Genomic DNA, 20,677 nt, shown 5'->3' on the forward strand with positions numbered 1-20,677 from the left:
TTTCGTTAATATGAAATACCAAGAACAGGTAAATCCAGAGACAGAACACAGATTCACGGCTGCCAGATGTCAGGGGGTGGGGGGAGGGGACAGAAACGCAGCTGCTTAATGAACATGGGGTTTCCTTTTGGAGTGATGAAGAGGCCCTGGGACTTCAGAGGTGGCTGTCATACAACCCTGTGACTATGAGAAACGCTGACGAACTGTTCCCTTTAAAATGGTTAATCTTCTATAGTGTCAATTTCACCTCAATTTTTTAAACGTGAAAAAGTTATGTTCTTAGACAAATATTAAATATTAAAACACAAGTTTCAATAATATACATAGAAATATTTTTTGCTGTAATGGAGCATTTCATCTGGCTCACTTCATCTTTCTGAATCACTATTTCTTCACTGATAAAATCTATCGTTGATAAGACACCCTGGTCCACTGCAGAACTACAGAGAACCAAAGGACAGCAAGTGAAATTATTCTGAACTTTAAGATACTATCTGAACAAATACACCTGTAGTGTTTTCACTATTACGAGTGCATTTCCCCAGTTACACATGGTCTCAGCCGTAGAAAAGAACAGCTGAAGATCTGGTGCCTACTGAAAACAGATACTGCTCATCAATTACCAAACCTCCGAAGAGATACTGAAAAGCTCGCGGCACAGATCAACTTCCAGGAAATACCACTTCTTGCCCATTTCCTTAACCCCATGACCAGTTCTGTTCAGCGGTCTAACTACTTAGGTTCTGACATATGTTAGGAAATATTTTCCTTCTCCTCTGTCTTAAAGAAACTAGCACAATTCTTCAAATGCCCTTTTCTGTGACTTCTTTTTGCCTGAAGTCTAAGAACCTATTTAAGATAGATGTTTGAAACAGAAAAGAGAGACTCTCCCATACTTATCAGTGAGGCAGCATGCCAGCAGCAGCTCTGACTTTCAGTATCTGTTACATAATCACAGGTGGTGTCCCGCAGTGACTGTTTCTAAGTCCCTCCTTTTGAAACATATAGGCCAGGTGTGGTCCCTCTGCTCAGATGGACCAAACATGCAAGTACCTGAGCTCAAAGGAAAAGACTGCTACAGGCTTCACAAGCTCATGTTAGTTACCCTTTCTGCTCAAAATGCCACTTCCTTCCCACCCTACCCATACTCTCCACGTCCCTCCGAGAGCTCACAACCAACCAGACAGAAACAACTCTTTTTTTTTTTTTTTTTTTTGGGCTAATGGCACTTCTCCTCTCCTTGGGGAAGCAACCGTTTGTAGACAGCATACTCACCGCAAAGATCTTTAACAGAGTTTTCATGTAGAGCTTTCGGATACCAAAGGAGACTCCGAAAATGGCAGGGACGATGATGAAAACCAGGAGGAGGGTGAAGAGGACAGTCAGGGAGATGCCCAGGAGGCTGACAATCAGGTTGTCGAAAGGCAGCAGCAGGAACATGGTGGGGGATGCAGGCCAGGCCAGCGCCCTCCTCCCCGTGAACAAAGCTGGCCTCAGATGGTCCTCTCCGTCAGCACCGGCCTGGGGAGGGTCAACTCCATTCCCAAGTTCGCATCCCTCGATGGCCGGAACGGAGACTGGGCAGAGGATGAGTGCAGAAGGAGGCCCCGAGGGCCTCCCTGGAGACAGGCTGCAGGCGGACGGGGCGGGCTCAGTCTTCAGGCCAGGTGGGGCAGCCCGGCCAGTGAGCAGCCTGGGCGCGCTCTGGGCTCTGCTCTGCTGGCACTGCTTCCAGAAGTTTCCCTGTATCTCCTGCCCAAGAGCATTTAGCAGATAAATCTGTCCTGAAGGTCTGTCATTGCCAGAAGTACCAAGAAGAGTTCAACGTGCTGCCAGAAAAAGCCTGATAACTCCAGTGGGGATGGGGAGGGGGGTGTGACTCGCTGGCACTTCCCACAGAAGTCTTGTGAACGTGAATAACTGGAAATTAAATAATTGTTTTCCTTAAAACTCCTTCATAAGCTGAAAACTGCATTCACATCTGGCCCCATCCTTCCTCTGGGGGCTCCTGGCGCGCTGCTCCTGGGACCCTCCTCCCCGGAGAGCTACAGGCCTTGCCAGGGGCACTGAGGCGCTGGCAGGGAACGACTCATGCTGCCCGCAGGGAGTGTAATCCCAGGCGTGCCTGGCATCGGGCTCCTCTGGATGCTCCTCCCTCAGGCCCTCTTCTCGGCGGTGACCTGGGTTCTTGGCAGGAAGTTGCTTACATGCTGCCGAAGCTGGAGGAGGAGACAGAAACACCGTCAGGCTTGCGACACAAACGGCGCCGAGGGGAGGGGCGCACTGCGCTTGGGGTGGGGGCCGAGCGCCGGGGCGTTCCTCTTCCCCAAGGTCGAGGGGAGCCGGCAGGGCAAACAGGCGGTGTGTGCGGGCGTGGATGAAAACCGCAGGCGTTTCATCTAGGTTTCAACCCCGCTGGTCTAAGTACCAGCTGGGGCCGCTCACACTTTTCTAACAGGAAATACACGTGTGTCTGGGCTCAGCAGATGCAAACCACTACATGTAGACTGGACAGAAAACAGGATCCCAGCGTGCAGCACAGGGAACTATATGCAGTGTCCTGATAAAACTATAACGGAAAAGAACATGAAAAGGAACGTATGTATATGCCTAAACTGAGTCTCTCTGCTGCACGGCACAAACTAACCCAACACCATAAATCAAGTACACTTCAATTAAAAAAAATCATCACAGACCTCAAATTTTAAAAATGAATTAAGGAAAAGAAAATATATGGACACAAGACACCTTTCGAGAGATAAAGAGGGCACACTCCGAGGAGGAGAAGACGGGCCTCTTCGCTGTCCCCCACTGCCCGGAGCTCGGAGCCGCAGAAGCAGTCCCAACATGAGGACGCTCTGGATGCTTCCTGAGACCACCCCGCACACCCCGGGACACCGTCAGGGACCGCTCCTGCCCCAGCCGCCCAGGCAGCAGGAGGCCTGCGCTGAACGCTGCTTTCTGTCCTGTTTCCTAGCTTGACACGTCCTGAGACAGTACTGCCTCCGCGCCAACGGAGCTCCCTTCCTGTAGACAGGTGTACAGTTCTCAGCTGCAAGAATGCTTCATGAGTCGGTTACGGCTCTCTCCTGAGGGTGGACACCAATGTTTCTGCCCTTCTGCTCTTATAAACAATGCAACAGGCCTGTGTGATTTAGCATACAAAATGCACGTGCAAATATAGTTTCAGGATAACCTCCTAGAGATGGAATTGCAGGGGAAAAGGAAATCTAGGTTTAAGGGAAAAAAGTAACTCTTGTTTTTATTTCCCCTGATTTTTTACTGACAAAAGTTGGCTTAAAGCTCAACATTCAGAAAACTAAGATCATGGCATCAGGTCCCATCACTTCATGGGAAATAGGTGGGGAAACAGTGGAAACAGTGCCAGACTTTATTTTTGGGGGCTCCAAAATCACTGCAGATGGTGACTGCAGCTATGAAATTAAAAGACGCTTACTCCTTGGAAGAAAAGTTATGGCCAACCTAGATAGCATATTCAAAAGCAGAGACATTACTTTGCTAACAAAGGTCCATCTAGTTAAGGCTATGGTTTTTCCAGTGGTCATGTATGGATGTGAGAGTTGGACTGTGAAGAAAGCTGAGCACCGAAGAATTGATGCTTTTGAACTGTGGTGTTGGAGAAGACTCTTGAGAGTCCCTTGGACTGCAAGGAGATCCAACCAGTGCATCCTAAAGGAGATCAGTCCTGGGTGTTCACTGGAAGGAATGATGCTAAAGCTGAAACTCCAATACTTTGGCCACCTCATGCGAAGAGTTGACTCACTGGAAAAGACCCTGATGCTGGGAGGGATTGGGGGCAGGAGGAGAAGGGGACGACAGAGGATGAGATGTCTGGATGGCATCACCAACTTGATGGACAGGAGTTTGGGTAAACTCTGGGAGTTGGTGATGGACAGGGAGGCCTGGCGAGCTGTGATTCATGGGGTCGCAGAGTCAGACACGACTGAGCGACTGAACTGAACTGACAAAACCGACACATTAACACTGAGCAACTCTGTAGAGCCAAAGCAGGATTTGATATGGCACCCCACTCCAGTGCTCTTGCCTGGAAAATCCCATGGACGGAGAAGCCTGGTGGGCTGCAGTCCATGGGGTAGCTAAGACTCACACACGACTGAGTGACTTCACTTTCACTTTCATGCACTGGAGAAGGCAATGGCAACCCACTCCAGTGTTCTTGCCTGGAGAGTCCCAGGGACGGACGAGCCTGGTGGGCTGCCGTCTATGGGGTCGCACAGAGTCGGACACGACTGATGACTTAGCAGCAGCAGTGTGTTAGAGAGTCACCTTTTCTGTGTATGTGGTGAGAACATGTAAGATCTACCCTCTCCGCAACTTTCAACTGTCATCACTATGCCAGAACGTTCTCATCTCATAACTGCGCACACTGACCCTTTGCCCAGCATTTCCCCATCTCCCCTACCCTTTGGCCCCTGGGAACCACCACTCTTCTGTTTCTGCAAGTTCGTATTTTCTGGACGCCACATTTATGTGAGAATATACCGCATCTGTCTTCCACTTCTGACTTGGGAAATACAGGGGTTTTTTTGCTGCACTGTGTGGCTTGTGAGATCTGAGTTCCCCAAAAGGGGATCGGACCTGTGGCCCCTGTGGTAGAAGTGCGGGGTTCTAACGCCTGGACCACCAGGGGATTCCCAGAAGTACAGTTTTAGTTTCACGAGATACCGTCACATTTTCCTCGTAGGTTAACTCCTCCAGGCTTTCTGGCCACATTTTTTTTTTTAAGATTTCTTATTCTGGCTCTGGTTTTGGCCGTGCTGGTCTTGGCTGACGCGCTCGGGCTCCCTCTGGCTGCGCTGAGCAGGGGCTGCTCTGCAGCTGCGGCGCCCGGGTGCCTCACTGCAGCGGCTGCCCTTGGTGTGAGCTCGGCTCCAGGTGCACGGGCTTCACTAGCGCCTGGCTCGAGGGCTGTGTCCAGGCTCAGGAGCTGGGGTGCATGGACTTAGCTGCTCTGCGGCAGGTGCGACCTTCCCGGTCTGGCGATCAAACCTGTGTCCCGTGTATCGGCAGGCGGATTCTTAACCACTAGACCACCAGGGGCTCCGCCCGCTCTGCTATTAGAAAGGCTGTCTGCATTAGGGCTCACTCTTGGGGTTGTACATGCTAAGGGTTTTGGCAACTGCACAGTGGACAGTGATATGTGCTCATCATTACAGTAGCGCACACAGTATCTTCACTGCTCTAAAAATCCTCTGGGCTCTGATTTTTCATCCCTCCCTGCCCTCAACCCCTGGAAATAACCGATCTTTTCACTGTCTCCAGTTAAGATTTTTTCCCAGAATGTCATCTAATTGGAATCTTACAGGATGTAGCCTTCTTGGCTTCTTTCACTTAATACTGTCCCTTGTTCCAAACATGGGAGCATCCTCTCACTTTTCTCTGGCAAACATTTCTGTCCTCATACCAATCTCCTTCTGGCTTGGTTCCAGTACATTTAACAGTTCAAGAAATGGAACAGGTGAGCAGGTGCCTGACTTCACCATGAGTCCTGTCCACTGCAGTACAGAGCTCAGAGGCCTTTCTCGTGTTATCTCACAACCTGTCAATATGTATTCTCTCCATTTTACCACTTAGGGAACTAAGCGGGGGAGACCCGGACCCCATTCCCTGACCCCTAACTGCTCCCACCACGTCCCACACCCCTGGCAGGGAAACTAAGACAACGCTGTTTCAGGGGCAGTGGTCCTCCACTTCCGCTTCCACACGGTCATCGCTAATGCTCATGCAACACTACCAAGACGGACGCTGAGCTCACCGAACTCCCACCGCACCCTACGGTGGAGTTACTGTCAGCCCTGCTGTGGACAGGTGAGGGAAGAGAGGCAGAGAGGGGGAAGCTGCCTGGGGCTGCACAGCTGCAATCAGCAGAGGAGGCACGTGGACGAGGGCGCCCACTTCCCAGCCCCGCTCTGTAACCCCCAGGCCCTCCTCTCTCTCAAACACCCTGAGCTACATTAACACTTCCTCCATGCCGGGCAAGCTGCGTAGAACTTCTTGTGACCAGGGAGAAACCACAAGACAAATCTGGATTCCTGTAGCAGAATTTGCTGTTCTCAGAATCCAAGGTACAAACCTGGTTGCCCATTTCTATAAACTGGTCAAGCTGTCGGTACACGCCAGATTTCCAACAGTGTCCCAAAGGACATTCAGGAATTCAGATCTATTTCTGAGACTAAAATCAAGTCAATCTGCTGAGTCACTGTCTTCCTTAAACCTGTCAAATTCCAGCCTAATCCCAGGGCCATCTCCATCCGGCTCCCCCACCCCTGTGCCAGTGGATAGCTGCTGTCACACTGGCCACGGTCACCTTGACGTCCATGGGCCCAAGGTGACCGACACCAGGGTGACTCTGATTTCCCAAGTCAGAGCTTAGATCTCTTTACTCTGGACCACAACCAACCGAGAATTCCCAAGGTTATTCTGGGTTCATGTCCTCAAAACATGAAAGTAAACACATTTAGCAATAAACTAATTACTTCACCTAGTTCAGAAGTGGGCACACCAGGTCCCCAGGCCAAATCAGAGCCAGTTTTGACAAGGTTCATGACCTAGGAACAGTGTTTACATCTTTATAGACAGTCTTAAGAAAAAGGATAATGTGACAAGACCACAGCCTGCAAAGCCTCAGCTATCTACTAGGGGACCCTTCACAGCAGCAGCCTGCAAACCCCTGACCCCACTGCTCCTTCCTCCCCTCAGCGGCAGCAAACTGCCCCGCTGTCCCTAGCCCCCTACCCAGATTCCACCCCGGAGTACCAGACTCCAGAACACAGAACAGCAACCAGCCAAACAAGTTCTGTGGCCAACGCTGAACAATCCTCCCGTGGATTCTTAGAAGTAGGGACGAGGTGAGAAAGCTGTGGGTATCAGATGGGCCCCCAAACATGTTGCTGGATCGCAGAGCAGCCGTCACAGCGAAGTCCTGGTGCCTTAAGGCCCCTCAACACGGACTCCAGTCTCTGGAAATATGGCAAACTGCTCACATCAGAACTCTGTCACACCAGTGTCTAGATAAATGCTCTTGCAGGAAAGGCAACCATTTTGCTTCACGTAAACAGAACTGCAACTGCTTGACAGGAAGCAGGGGAAGTCATCAGCTCAAAGCAACAGTCACTCCTTCTCTTCGCCTCCCCCACTTTCAGCCAGATCCAGAGTCACTTGGACCAACGTTCCCCCAGGAGTCCAGCCAGTCCGAGGAAACCCTAAGAACCAACAAGTTCTGAGCCTTTCGGGAGGGAAGGTGGTCTCATCCCAGGAAGCTGACAGTCCACCTCTAAGCTAACGAGACTCTTCAACCCTGGGGTGCAAACTGGAGCCTCCAAAATGGGCCACTTCTCAGGGCTTCTCAGTTCTCAGGGTGACCAGCTCAGGGCACACGTTCCATGCCGCATACCACGTTAGGTACGAAAGCATGTCGTGGTAAACACACACACCGACAGGCACATCTTCCGCAAAAAGGCACACACAGAGTCATCGCTTCACACTTTGACGACTGTCAACAAGAAAAGAGTCGTGGGTGGAGACAAGGGGCCTCTCATACACTGTTGGTGAGAATGTGAACTGGCGTGTCCACTGTGGAAAACAGGATAGTGCTTCCTCAACAAACTATAAACAGAAGCACCATGCGATCCAGCAATCTCACTCTTCGGCACACATCCAAAGAAAACAAAAAACAGCAATTCAAAAAGATACGCGCACTGCAATGTCCCCGGCTGCGTTGTTTGCAACAGCCAAGATATAGAAGGCACCTAAGCGTCCACCAACAGATGAACCCACAGAGATGATGTGCGGGACACACACAGCGGAACAGCATTCCGCCATAAAAAGATGAGATGCTGCCACCTGCAGCAATGTGGATGGACTTGGAGGGCATTATGCCGAGTGACATAAGTCAGACAGAGACAGACTAGAGAATGTAACAAAAAAGAAGCCGACTCACAGATATAGAGAACAAGCCAGTGGTTACCAGTGGGGAGAGGGAAGGGGTAGTAAAAGGGTAAGTGATTAAGAGGTATCAACTATTAGGTATACAATAAGCTACAAAGATATACTATTCAACATTGATGATACAGTCAATATTCGACAATACTAATAACTATAAATGGAGTATAACCTTTAAAAATTATGAATCACTATATGGTTTACCTGTAACATAGATTATACATCAACTATACTTCAACTTATATATATATTTTTAAAAAAAAAGAGTTCTGGAAGAGAAAATAACAGAGAGATCTTACAAATTTAAATTGAGGCTTCTAAACCAATTCTGACTCAATCACCAGGCATGTGTGTGCTGAGCTGCTTCGGTTGTGTCCGACCCTCTGGATCCTATGGGCTACAGCCCGCCAGGCTCCTCTGTTGCTGGGATTCTCTGGGCAATACCGGAAGGGGTGGCCATTTCCTTCTCTGGGGGATCTTCCTGACCCAGGGATGAACTCGCCTCTTGCACTGGCAGGCGGGGTCCCTACCACTAGCGCCACCTGGGAAGCTCAGGCAGGGACTACTACACTCCCGGCTGCAGAAACTGCTTTTCTGTCAACTCTCGGTGGCTCTGTGACACACCCTGCACTTCAGGAGGCCACACCTGCTGTCCAGGGAGATGTCACACACCCACTCAGAAACAAGGAGACAGGCCTTTGTATGAAAAGTAAGTGCTTAGGCAACACAGAGATAGCGTATTTTTAAAGCATACTAAGCACAATGTCCGTTACACGTTAGATCTCAATAAATGGCACCTATGATTACTTCAGTATGATCAGGGACACCCTGGGTGCTGTCCACAATACTAAGTACCAAACTTTAAGAGGCTGAATAGGGAGGAAGGCATTTCAAAGCATGTCACAAAATCCACAGACCACAAGCTACTACATGGTGCCTAGCAAGCACTAAGAGCCCAGACAAAGGTCAGCTGTCAAGAAACGAGCATGAAAACCAGTGAGGCAGCAAAACAAGCTTCTGATAACCCGTCCTATTGGCGGAAAAAGAAAAGACCCTCAAACACTGCTGACTGGCACGCACAAGGGCACAACCTCTACACAGAACAATCCGGTAATCAGCATCAGGATCTAAATTACATATAACCTTAGGTCCAGCAACTCTACTTCTAAAAACTCATACTAAACATAAACTGGAGCAGTAGTTCCCAACCTGGGGCAATTGATTCTACCCACCTTGGGACCATTTGGTAATGTCTGCAGACAGGAATTGAAAGAAAGACACTAGGATTTGAAACCTAACTTGATCACTTTACTAGTTTTTGAGTGAGTGTGCGCATACGGGTGCTCTGCTCTTCAGTCAAGTCTGACTCTTGCGACCCCGTGGACTACAGCCCACCAGGCTGCTCTGTGTGTCCCTGGGATTCCCCAGGCAAGAAGACTGGAGTGGGCTGCCATTTCCTCCTCCAGGGGATCTTCCCAAGCCAGGGATAGAACTCCAGTCTTCTGTACTGGCAGGCAGATTCTTTACCACTCACCGCGCTGGGAAGCCCAGTCTGTTACTTTGAGTAAATTACTTAAATTTCTTTAAGCTTCTGTTCAACACCACCTACCAAAAAAACCTGTTCACTTTTCACAGTGCCTAGAACAAGGGAAATGTTCAAAACACATCATTACTACTATGCTAAGTTCCTGTTACTACAGAGAAGGGGTACTGGAATGTGTTTCCCAAGCCATGACGTAACACTAAGGAGAAATCTGCTTTTGACACCACTGCTGCAGAAAGGCATTTACAACCCCAAAGATGGCTAGAGCAAGCCATGACTTTATTAGTCAATCACCAAGAACTCTAATCCAAGCTCTTCTAATGGCTTAAATTATTGAGCCTTGGAAGAGTTAAGTGACTGAGGCGAGCTGCAAAGCTGGCCCGTTAGAGAGGCAGGACTACACCTCAGATCTGTGTCCCCATCTAGGGGTCTTTCTATGTTCTAGCCTCTCCTTTGCTCTGGGGCAGGTATCCACTTTTCTGAGTTTACTCGGTCAGGTCACAGACCAGCAAATGCCATTTTGATGTGATGGTAAATAAAGGCACGCACGCAGAGGAAATGTACACTGGGGTGAATCTGCTGTCGAGCGTGTCAGAGGAGTGGAGTGTATGAAACTTGCTTGAGTGGGATGCTGCTGCTCAGGAGGAAAGGTGTAAACACATTTCCAAGGAGACGGGCAGCCCAGAGCTGCTAGGTGAAGCAAACCTCAACTGCTGAAAATCCAGGGATACGCTTACAGCCGACAGCAATCCTGAATAAAACAGATGGTCCAAGACAAAGCCAGGACATGTCAGGCTCAAGGATGACTCAACTTACTGGGAAGAAGACAGGAATATGGTCAGCTTCAGGGCCATTATCTTAACTGAGGTCGACCTCAGTTAAGGCCTAAATACTTTCTCCTTGCCCAGAAAGGCCTCATGTGAGTTGGATCTGGGTAATAAGTAACGTGGAACCAAGTTCAACATACAGCAACATCACCAGAAAAGAAAAAAAAAGGACAAAGATACAGGACACATCGCTATTCTGGAGTCATCAGTTGAAGAAAGGACAATCTGATCTGCTGGGGCTTTAAGACCCTGAACACTACTCTCAGAACTCCATTTGAAAATTGGTGCTTTGATATCTGAGTATTGTATGTGTAATTGGAAGCAACTTCCTGTCCTTCTTTTTTCAGGACCTTTGTGCCTGGTTTATTTTACTTAGCATAATCCCTTTGAGAACCATTCAGCTGCTGCCCATGTCAGTCCCTACTGCTGAGCTGTGGCCCTGGGTAGAACAGGCCACAGCTTCTTTACCCACTCACCCAGCCATTGGTCCTTCCAGTCAGGGACTGTTACAAATAAAGCCGCTACCTACCAGCCACGTAAGGACACATACTTTCACTTCTCCTGGCTAAGTACAAATACCTAGGAGTGGATTGAGGTAGCATTTACCTTTTGATGAAACTGCCAAACCGGTTTCTCAACTGGTTGGACCAACAATTGTTACTTCTCACCAAAAGTGACCAAAGTTCCATCTGTTCTACATCCTCACCAACAGTTGTTACAATCGATCTTTTTAATTTTAGACAGGCTAATGGATGTGAGGTGTTTATCTCACAGTTTTGTTTCCCTCGTGACCAACGATATGAAGCATCTTCCGTGTGCTTACTGGCCATCTGAATGTTTTCCCTGGTGAAGTGTGAAAATCTTTATTTTTTATTCGGTTATTTTATTACTCAGTTTTGTCGCTACCCATTTTTTAAAAGTCAAGCTCCCTCACCCCTATGACTAAGCAGTCTTACTTAAAATGAGAAAGCATTTCATCACAAAAGCAAAATCTGTAAAACATGGGACTTCTTTGTTCAACTTGCCACAAGGTTGAAACAACCCTAAATATGCAAAGAGAAATCTCTGAAACAGGAAAGAAAGAAAAAAAAAAACCTCATGACCAAAACCACAAACTTCCCTGATGGCACAGTGGATGGGAATCTGACTGCCAATTCAGGGGACAGGGTCCTGGTCTGAGAAGATCCCACATGCCATGGAGCAACTAAAGCTGGGCCCCTCAACTGCTGAAGCCCAAGCTCTAGAGACCACACTCTGCAACAAATAAGCCACCCCAGTGAGAAGCCTGTGTGCTGCAACGAGGAGCAGCCCCCGCTCACCGAAATTCGAGAAAGCCCGCTCACACAATAAAGACCCAGTGCAATGGAAAAAAACCCTCTAACCTCAGACCTGCATTCTACCAGGAACATAAAACACTCTTTCATCTCTGTGTTCAGTTGACAGTGATTCTGTGCTGTCTGATACAGCAGCCACTAACCATGTATAACCCCTGAGCACTGGAGAATGTGGACAGTCGAAATTGAAATGAGCTGTAAAAACAAGACACTGGAATTTCAATGATTCAGGGTGAAAAAAGAGGAATGTAAAAGATCTCATTAAGAGCTTGTATGTTACTGAAACATATACATTACTGTATGTAAAATTAGACAGCCAGTGGAAATGTGCTATATGATACAAGGAGCTCAAGTCTGCTGCTTTGTGACAACCTAGAAGGGTGAGATGCAGTGGGAGGTGGGAAGGGGGGACACACGCCTATGGCTGATTCATGCTGATACATGGCAGAAACCAACACGATGCTGTAAAGCAATTATTCTCCAATTCAAAACAGATAATGTAACAAAGGGATTGTATGTTGATTACATGTTGAAGAGAGTCTGGATAATTTGAGTTAAATTATTAAGATTATTACCTGTTTTCTTTTACTCAACACTGACCACAAACTTTTGAGGCAGACCCTGAAGATAATGAAATCTCCAACGAGTAAGGAAAAACATTTACACATATAGTACCTTCCCCTCCCTAGTCCTCTGAGGTGTGAAGAGAACCATGCAAAGGAAGGGGCTAAGAACTGGACTCAGGAGTCCAGTCTGAGGTTGGACGTTCAGCTCGGTTACTCTCTGCTCTGTGTGACCGTCAGTAAGTCATTCACCTTTTGTGGATTTAAGTCCCCTCACTGGTTTTTTGGTTTGTTTTTCTATTTAAAAAGTCAACAGAAGTGTATTATATGCCTACGTTTTACAAAGTACTTTTCTGGAGTTGCAGATCTTGAGCTCACCATCTAATAGGAAGCAAAACAGCCTAACAATTCTTACGCTGCTACTGCTGCTAAGTCACTTCAGTCGTGTCCGACTCTTAGTGACCCCACGGACTGCAGCCTACCAGGCTCCTCCGTCCATGGGATTTTCCAGGCAAGAGTACTGGAGAGGGGTGCCATTGCCTTAGTGCCCCAAGAGAGCAGGCCAGCCTCCATATGGCTGCTGGCATGTGCATGTCCATGTTTTATAGGAAAGAGTGCCTTGAAGGACTTATGAGGAACCCCAAGCACTGATAATGCTCCTCCTAACTCTAAAATTCATTCCTCATGCTACGGTAAGCGCTATTATACAGGGCACTAACGACGCTTGCTCAGGTACCCACCCGGCCATGAGCCTAATGATACAGTAAGATGTAAATGACCTGTTATGATGAGGTTCTGTTTTACCTGAAGAAACAGTTCTGCAGTACAGCTCAAGCTTGACCAGGACCATATTCTCCAGCACACACCACCTTTGCCCCTCAAAAACAAAACAAAACAAAACAATTCCCCCAACCCCCCCATGTCTTCAGGGGTAATGATTTACCAAGATACCCAGATGCTGTTCACTGGAGCCGCATTTCCATAAGCTAGATGTGCATGACAATTACTGTATTTAGGTCACAAACTCACAGAAGAAAATTCCATCCTGAAAGTAAATTTATAAACAATTATGTCATATCATACAAACTGAACTTACAAGCAAACTCAGAGAAGTCTACATACAAGAATTCACAGCATCCCTCAGGCAGCATTTAAGGGTAAAAAAAAATTAAGGCCCAGGTACTGAATTTACCTGTCTTACTTGAGACAAGGAAACTTTACTGGATAAAGTATGCTAGAAAATGCAGATTATGGTTTAAAAGAAAAAAGTTTAACCTATAACGAACATAGTGCTGGATTCTTATCTGCTCATGTCAAGGAAAGATGTTTTATGGGAGGGTGATATTGTTTTTGATGCTACCAAGAGCATAACATCAAGTGTAAGTAAGGTACTTGCTCAGTCGTGTCCAACTCTTTGTGATCCCATGGACTGTAGCCCACCAGGCACCTCTGTGCATGGGATCCTCCAGGCAATAGTGGAGTGGGTTGCCATGCCCTTCTCCAGATCTTCCCAACCCAGGGATAGAATCCGGGTCTCCTGTGATCCAGGCAGATTCTTTCCTGTCTGAGCCACCAGGGAAGCCAAGGGTCAACCCCCCTAAAAATCATTCCAGTTTCTCTTAGTCACGCTTCATTAAATAGCTATGAGTGTTAATCTCAATCTTCAAGTTTCTTCTCATTCTCAGTCTGGAATTCCACTTTAAGGTCAGCATCTTCCCATGTTTCCTCAAAGCTATGATGAGAACTCCTCAGTTTGTCCCAAGTCTAGCTAAAGAAATAATTTAAGATCTATCCCAAAGTTTCATTATTCCAGATTTTGGCAGAAAGGATCCTATATGCCCACCCTAGCCCTTCATCGGAAGAGTTTTCAATCACAGCCCTTTCACACTTTTCTCTTTTCCAGAGAAAATGCCCAAAGGCAAGCAGCAGGGTACAGGAGGTAGATGCGGCCTCGGGAGACGTCTTTTCCAGCCTCAGTTCAACCTCTTTCTTACATTCTCTGCAGATAGGGACAAGTCACTGAATCTCTCTGGGCCTTGAGGGCTCATCAGAAATGAAAGTTAAGACAAGATGCTCTGGAAGCTCTCATCCCCACCTTTTGTTTTAACCTGTCCTCCAGCCGCTTAACTATTTTAGATGCCTTTTCTGATCCTTCTTCAATGCCATTAAGTGCTTCTGAGTTGAAGGCCTTGTAATGGTAGGCTCAGCCCCAATGCTAAGTCATAAAGTAAGATTTTTATTCTGACTCTCAAGCTACTTTTAACATCAAGGATTTATCCCAGAGATACGGGGGCGGCGTGAGGGGGATGAGACAAGCTCAATCATAGGTGAGCTCTTGAGTTTGGATGAGGCATACACGCTGGTTCACTGCTCTACCTACTTCTCTGTCTGAAAATCTACATAACACAAGATTGAAAAAAAAAACCGTTGTGAAAATGAGAAAAGAATATCGAACTGGCATTGACACAGGGCTCTTTTTCTACAATCTTTGGTCTAAGGATAACTGCTTTTCATGCCATTTCTCTTGGTTTGAGGTAGAATCTACACGACACGGAACTAAGCAGAGGTACTCGAACTTCAACCAAAATTAAGGGAAATGAACCAGAAAGGGAAATCCTCAACGGACCTCAATAAAGTTATTCATGAGCAGGTCCACACGGCACAGAGACCTTCCCTGGGCGGTGAGGCACTAAGGTCCGGTACGGGGCTGTCTTCCACAGAAGTGTGGTGTTTCATACGGTGTACATTTCCCCTAACTTTTCAACGGCAAAAGTTTAAAGCCCTCGGTGACACGGTAAGCCAGCAAATACACTAACTCCTCTGGTAGGAGGATGCTTCGCGGGGCGTGAAATCAAAACCAAAAGGCAAGGATTTCGAGGCTTGGGAAATCCCCAAGAAAGGCAAAATGGGGCTCCCTTGGGTATCAAGAGCGGAAAACCGACATCCTGGGGCCGCCTCAGCCGTTACGGCGACAGCGCCTCCCCATGACCTCTCACACGCCGGGGGCGCGAGGGCGCGGGGGCGCGGGCCCGGCCCCGGACGGAGGGCGCGGCGGGGACGGGCGGGCCGCTCCACCACCCGGAACCCCCCACCCCGGCAGCGGCAGTGGTGCCTCCCGACGCCGGGGCGGCGCAGGGAGACGGCGGTCCCCCGACCAGGCCCTCGCGGGCACCCGCCCAAACCCCCAGCCCTGCTAGAGGCTCGTGACCTTCAGGAAGCAGCCGGCAGCGGACGACTCACCAAGCGTGGGGCTCCGGACGCCAAATCCCTCCGCGGACCGTGCGTCCCGCCCTCGCCGCCGCCGCCGGCCCCGAGCGTGCGTAAGGACGTGCGCGCGCCCGCCCTTTGTCTACGCCGCCTTGACGTGACCCTCGCGTCCCAGCTCCACCCCCGCCCGCCGCCGTCTAACCTCACGCCCCGCACCTACGCGCCAGCGCGCGCCCGGCAGAGCTGGGCGTGGCCCCGAGGGGCGGGGAGATAGGGGACTGGGCTCCGGGAGATGAGCAGACGGGGAGCCGAGTGGTGGGCCGGGGAGGCTGGGAGGCGGAGCCCAGGGGTGGGCAGGGCTGAGGAGGCGGGGCTCTGAGGAGGGGGGCGCGGGGAGATGACAGGCAGGGAGCCGAGTGGTGGGCAGGGGAGACGGAGCCCAGAAGTGGGCGGGGACTCGAGGGGCGGGGCGCGGAGAGACAGGCCGACCGGGCGCAGAGTGGTGGGCCGAGGAGGCGGGGTCACAGGTGGGCGGGGCTGAAGGGGCGGGGCTCCGAGGGGCGGGGCGCGGGGAGACCGGCAGACGAGGCGCCAAGTGGTGGGTCAAGGAGGCGGGGAGCCGAGAGGCGGTGGGGGAGGCGGAGAGACGGGCTGCCGCGTCACTAGCTCCAAGTGGGCGCGCCCAGGAGCTGCGGAGCTGCCAGCAGGCGGGCGAAGACCGCTGACCCCGCCGGGCTAGCTGCTGCAGAGACCAGTATTGAGCGCCCTGGGCGCTCCTGGCGCGTGCCTTCCCGAGACTCCTGCTCTAATAAGGGGAAAGTGAAAAAGTGAAAGTGAACTCGCTCAGTCGCGTCCGACTCTGCGACCCCGTGGACTGTAGCACACCAGGCTCCTCCATCCATGGGATTCTCCAGGCAACAAAACTGGAGTGGGTTGCCATTTCCTAAAGACGGGTCTCCACGCTTCTGCGCTGCGCCAGGACCTGAATACTGGCTGCTTCGCCCTAGGAACACTCGTTGTAGGTTCTGAAGAGAGTGAAATCAGCCCTGATTAGCTTAAAGAGGCTTGAGTCATCAAACGGCCTTGTCATCTTGGGGCCGTCGTGAGTATACAGTGAGATACAGGTCGCTTACGGTCGGCACGCTCAAGAAATGCTAACTGACATCACCACCACCACCACCATCATCAGAGTCTCCTTTGCCAGCTAGCGAAAAGCCAAGGAGTTCAAGGGTTGGTGTAGGTATTTCCGAGTCCCCTCGAAGGTGCAGCTTTCCAATGTCTACCTCAACTTGGAACCAACCCCTCTGCTAAAGTCTGGTTACTGCCTGCTGAAGTTTGCACTTGTTTTTCTCACCATGTCTTCAAACTTCAAACGCCTGACCCGAGCTTATATCATCTGTCTTAAAGTTGATCCTCCTTTTAAAAAAATTAGCCGTTTCCTTCTTAAAAGGTCAAGCCCTCTCTCCTAGTTTCTTCTGCACACTGCTGTCAGATTGCCAATCCACACTAAATGACCTGACAGTGGGTCTTGAGGGTAACGTCCACATTCTTAGGCCTCAAAAACAACATATAGGAATGATGGCTCTGCTCCCAGACACGGGGCTGCCCCTCCTCATGCTAAATGCTACCATACCTGTGGGACTTTTCCCGAATTCACTAACTTAATCATTTATTCATTCGTTTAATGAACTTTGGTCTCAATGGTGCAGAGCTGAATGATGCCTGACTATGTCTAATCTTCAACTAGATTAAGTTCCGTTAAAGAAGAAACTGAACATCATCAGTGTCAGGGATCAGGCTTTGAAGTGGCCACCACCATCATAACTGCTTTTGGGGTTCTTACATCTGCTCTCCTTTCTTGACCCAGGATCAGTTAAAACGTAGAAGTCGTCCATTCACCTGCTTTGCTCATATGTATTCGTGTTTAAATTTCTTCACAATTTTTACCATACACTGCAGTTCTTTGTGCATAGTAACTCTGAAATTTAAAAATATTTTACACACACTAGAGAATGAACACAAATGCTGTTGATCGATTCTTTGCCCAACCAAATAGTAGACGCAGTTGTTGGTTGTCAACACACACACACACACACACACACACGTGAGAATAGGCACACACATTCCCTGGGACTGTCTCTAAACCTTTTGAGTTCAGGAAAGTAATCAAACTTCATTCCAAAGAGGAAGCCAATAAGAACTGAGTTAATGTAATTCCCTGAGGCTCCAAAGTTTTCTTTGCAAAGGCCGGTAATCTGGGCACATCTCTGTCATGGTCATTTCTAGGCAAGAGGAATACAAATGGGAGGAAGAAAATGAACAACGAATGCTTGAAAAATTAGACACAAAGTATGTTTACCTTCAGAGGACGCTTGTTGCTGAAAGCATGATCAGGCTTATATTCAACAGCAAATCCCTTGTCACTGGGAATTTATACTTTTAGATTATTATTAAAGGTATTTTCACATTCTAGAATGAGCATACTGTCATACTACTAAAACTACATGAGTAATTTAAAAAACCTGATGAAGGATAGTCCTTTAAGAGCTGGGGATCACAGGGTTCAGGGGCTCAGTGAGAAGTTTAATTAACCTCCCACACTATCCTAACTTTGAGTTCATTTCCCGAAATGGGCCTCTACAATCACTGCATTTGTTGTGTGTCTGACACACGGTCCTATGAACTGGGAAGATACTTCTTTCAAAAGACACTCTTTCTCCAGGACAAACATCCTGCAGGTGTATTGTATACCTTCTCTCCTCCTATCCAAGTCACCTGCTGTGTGTGCAAAGCTTTGACATTTATTGAGAGGTGAATCCTCAACTAGAAACATTGATTTCCAACCCTCAAGAGGAAATGTCAAAGTAAGCAAAAGTTGGGTTCTTTTAAAAAAAAATGTATTGTGATGAAATACACATAAAATTGACCATCCTAACCACTTCTAAGTATGCAGTTCTGTAGTGTTAAATATATTCACATTGTTGGGCAATTAACCTCCAGAAATTTATCATCTTGAAAAAAGAAAACTATATCCACTCAACAAAGCTCCCTATCCCCCCTTTCCCCAGCTCTAGGCAACCACCATTCTACTCTGTTTCTATGAGTTTGATACTCAAACCTCATGTAAATGAAGTCATAAGATTCATGTCTTTTTGTGACTGGCGTATTTCACTTAGAATAATGTCCCCCAATTTCATCGAGAATTTCCTTCCTTTTTATGGCTAAATAATATTTCATTGTAGGTATAGATCACATTTTCTTTACCCAGTCATCCATTGGTGGGCGTTTGAGTTGCTTCCACCTTTTGGATACTGTGAATAACACTGGTATGATATGAATGTACAAGTATATGAGATCCTGCTTTTAATTCTCTTATTTATACACCCCTAAATGGAGTTGCTGTATTGCTTGTACTGTTTAGTTCTATTCGTAATATTGAGGGGAACCACCATTTGAGATGTTATTCTTCGATACATGAGTCTGGAGTTGGGAGGAAAAATCCAAGCTTGTGATGTAAATTTGAGACTCATCAGAATATGGATGATATAGATTTTGGATGAGAGTAATACAAGAACATCCGGACTTCAGTAGGACTTTGCAGGTAAGAGCAAAATGAAGACAAGCTTTTCAGTTTGTATTTGTGGTCCTCAGTATGAAAATACATGAACTCGATTTTGCCAGTTCACAGCAGGATGATCTGGCTTTGGGTACTGATTTTTGTAGAAATCAAACCTACAGGAGTCTCTGATAACAAGATAAGGCTCATTCATTAATTTAGCTGGATAACTGAAAATGCTAAATTAACTAATAGAATTAGCATAATAGTAGATTTGGGATAAGAGAATCCATAGGTCAGTTCATACTCTTAGTAGCAGGAAATCTACTTGGGAAACTAAACCAACATCAATAGGTTGTTTGACGACTATAAAATTTAAGAAAAGAAAAATGGAATGTGTGACTCTAAAGGCTCTAATTGGATACAGCCACCCTCAAAGTCTGCTTGTACAGCCTTCTACCTGCCACGGGGCTGAGAAAACCTTGGCTGAGCAGAGCATCCTCTTGGATGAAAACGGGAAACTGCTTCTCTTCATCCAGCTCTTTGTTTTCTAACATTCACACCCACCTGTCATTACCACCTCCTTTAAGTTGCCTTTCTGAGAGTCTCAAGAAAAGAAAAAAGGAGAGCTTCAGTTGGTTTAATAATAACTCAAAAAGTAGCTTTAGTTTAAGCTAACTAAAATGCAATTTCTGGCTAACATCTGGTCACCCTTCAGAGACTCGTTAGCAGTCAACTCCAACAGGACGTGTTCCCTGATTTCTCTCTAGTGTCCTGAACACTCTTACTCAAGGGATTGAACCCGCACCCTTGACAGTGAAACTGGGGAGTCCTAACCATAGACCAGCAAGGAATTCCCTCTTCATTGTTTTGTTATCTCTTTATGTGTCTGGCTTCCTTTGCTGGGCTGTGAATTTTTAAAATTCATCTTTCCATTCTTAACAGTGAATATAAAGTCTGGCACATAGCAGTTGCTCAAAAATCAATGTTTGCTGAATGAGGAACAACTATACAGTTTAACTATCAGAAACGACAAATTATTTATGCAGTTAATGAAATCATGAAATGAGTTAGTACTGAATGCACGAAGTTTGGTAGACAATACATACTCTGTATAGGGAAAAATAGTAAAAGGGGTTTTTAGCAGGAAAAACACCAGAGCTCAGTGAATGGACACATTACCCAGACGGAAAGAGCATTATAAATTAGGCCAGTTTATCTTAGTCTCGATTCTTCAAAGGTCAAAAGAGTCCTGAGCCACTTTCTTTCTTTTTTTTTTTTTTTTTTAGATTATCACTAGAAAAAACTTCGTAGGATTACAGTTGTGATACAAAGTACATATATATTTCCAAAATTAATAATTTTAATAGAAAAAGGAGGCAATACGCAACCGCTGTGCTATTTACAATCTAATGTAGCCCAAAGTGGGGTTTGGCTGCTCATTGCTCAAAAGCCAAAAAAGAGGCCAGGCTGGTGGAAGGGGAAGTTTGCTTTATTTTGGATGCTGGCAGCTGGTGATGGGGGGAACGTGAGGAGTGGCAGACTCCTAACCAAAGGCTGGCTCCCTGCCCCCAACCAGTGGGCAGGAGCTTTTATAAGCTGAGGGAGTGGGGTACTCGTAGAAACAGCACAGTCAGCTCTGACCGTCATCTTGAAATTGGTCG

The 20,677-nt window shown here is 47.6% G+C and overlaps 1 protein-coding gene across 2 annotated transcripts in view; it reads right to left on the reverse strand.

Annotated features, from left to right (window-relative positions):
* The window catches only part of GPAT4 (glycerol-3-phosphate acyltransferase 4), a 30,628-nt gene extending 14,996 nt beyond the window's left edge, over positions 1-15,632 (reverse strand). Inside the window, exons 1-3 of one of the 2 annotated variants that reach the window (XM_018041984.1) lie at positions 15,491-15,571; positions 13,194-13,295; positions 1,276-2,219 (exon numbers count right to left, since the gene is read on the reverse strand). In XM_018041984.1, coding sequence (XP_017897473.1) covers positions 1,276-1,440 — 165 coding nt within the window. In that variant the 5' untranslated portion in view covers positions 1,441-2,219; positions 13,194-13,295; positions 15,491-15,571. Of the gene's footprint in view, positions 1-1,275; positions 2,220-13,193; positions 13,296-15,490 lie in introns of both variants that reach the window. The other variant, XM_018041983.1, reaches the window with a different exon arrangement.

This window comes from Capra hircus, chromosome 27 (assembly GCF_001704415.2).
Source record: "Capra hircus breed San Clemente chromosome 27, ASM170441v1, whole genome shotgun sequence".
Lineage (NCBI taxonomy): Eukaryota > Metazoa > Chordata > Mammalia > Artiodactyla > Bovidae > Capra > Capra hircus.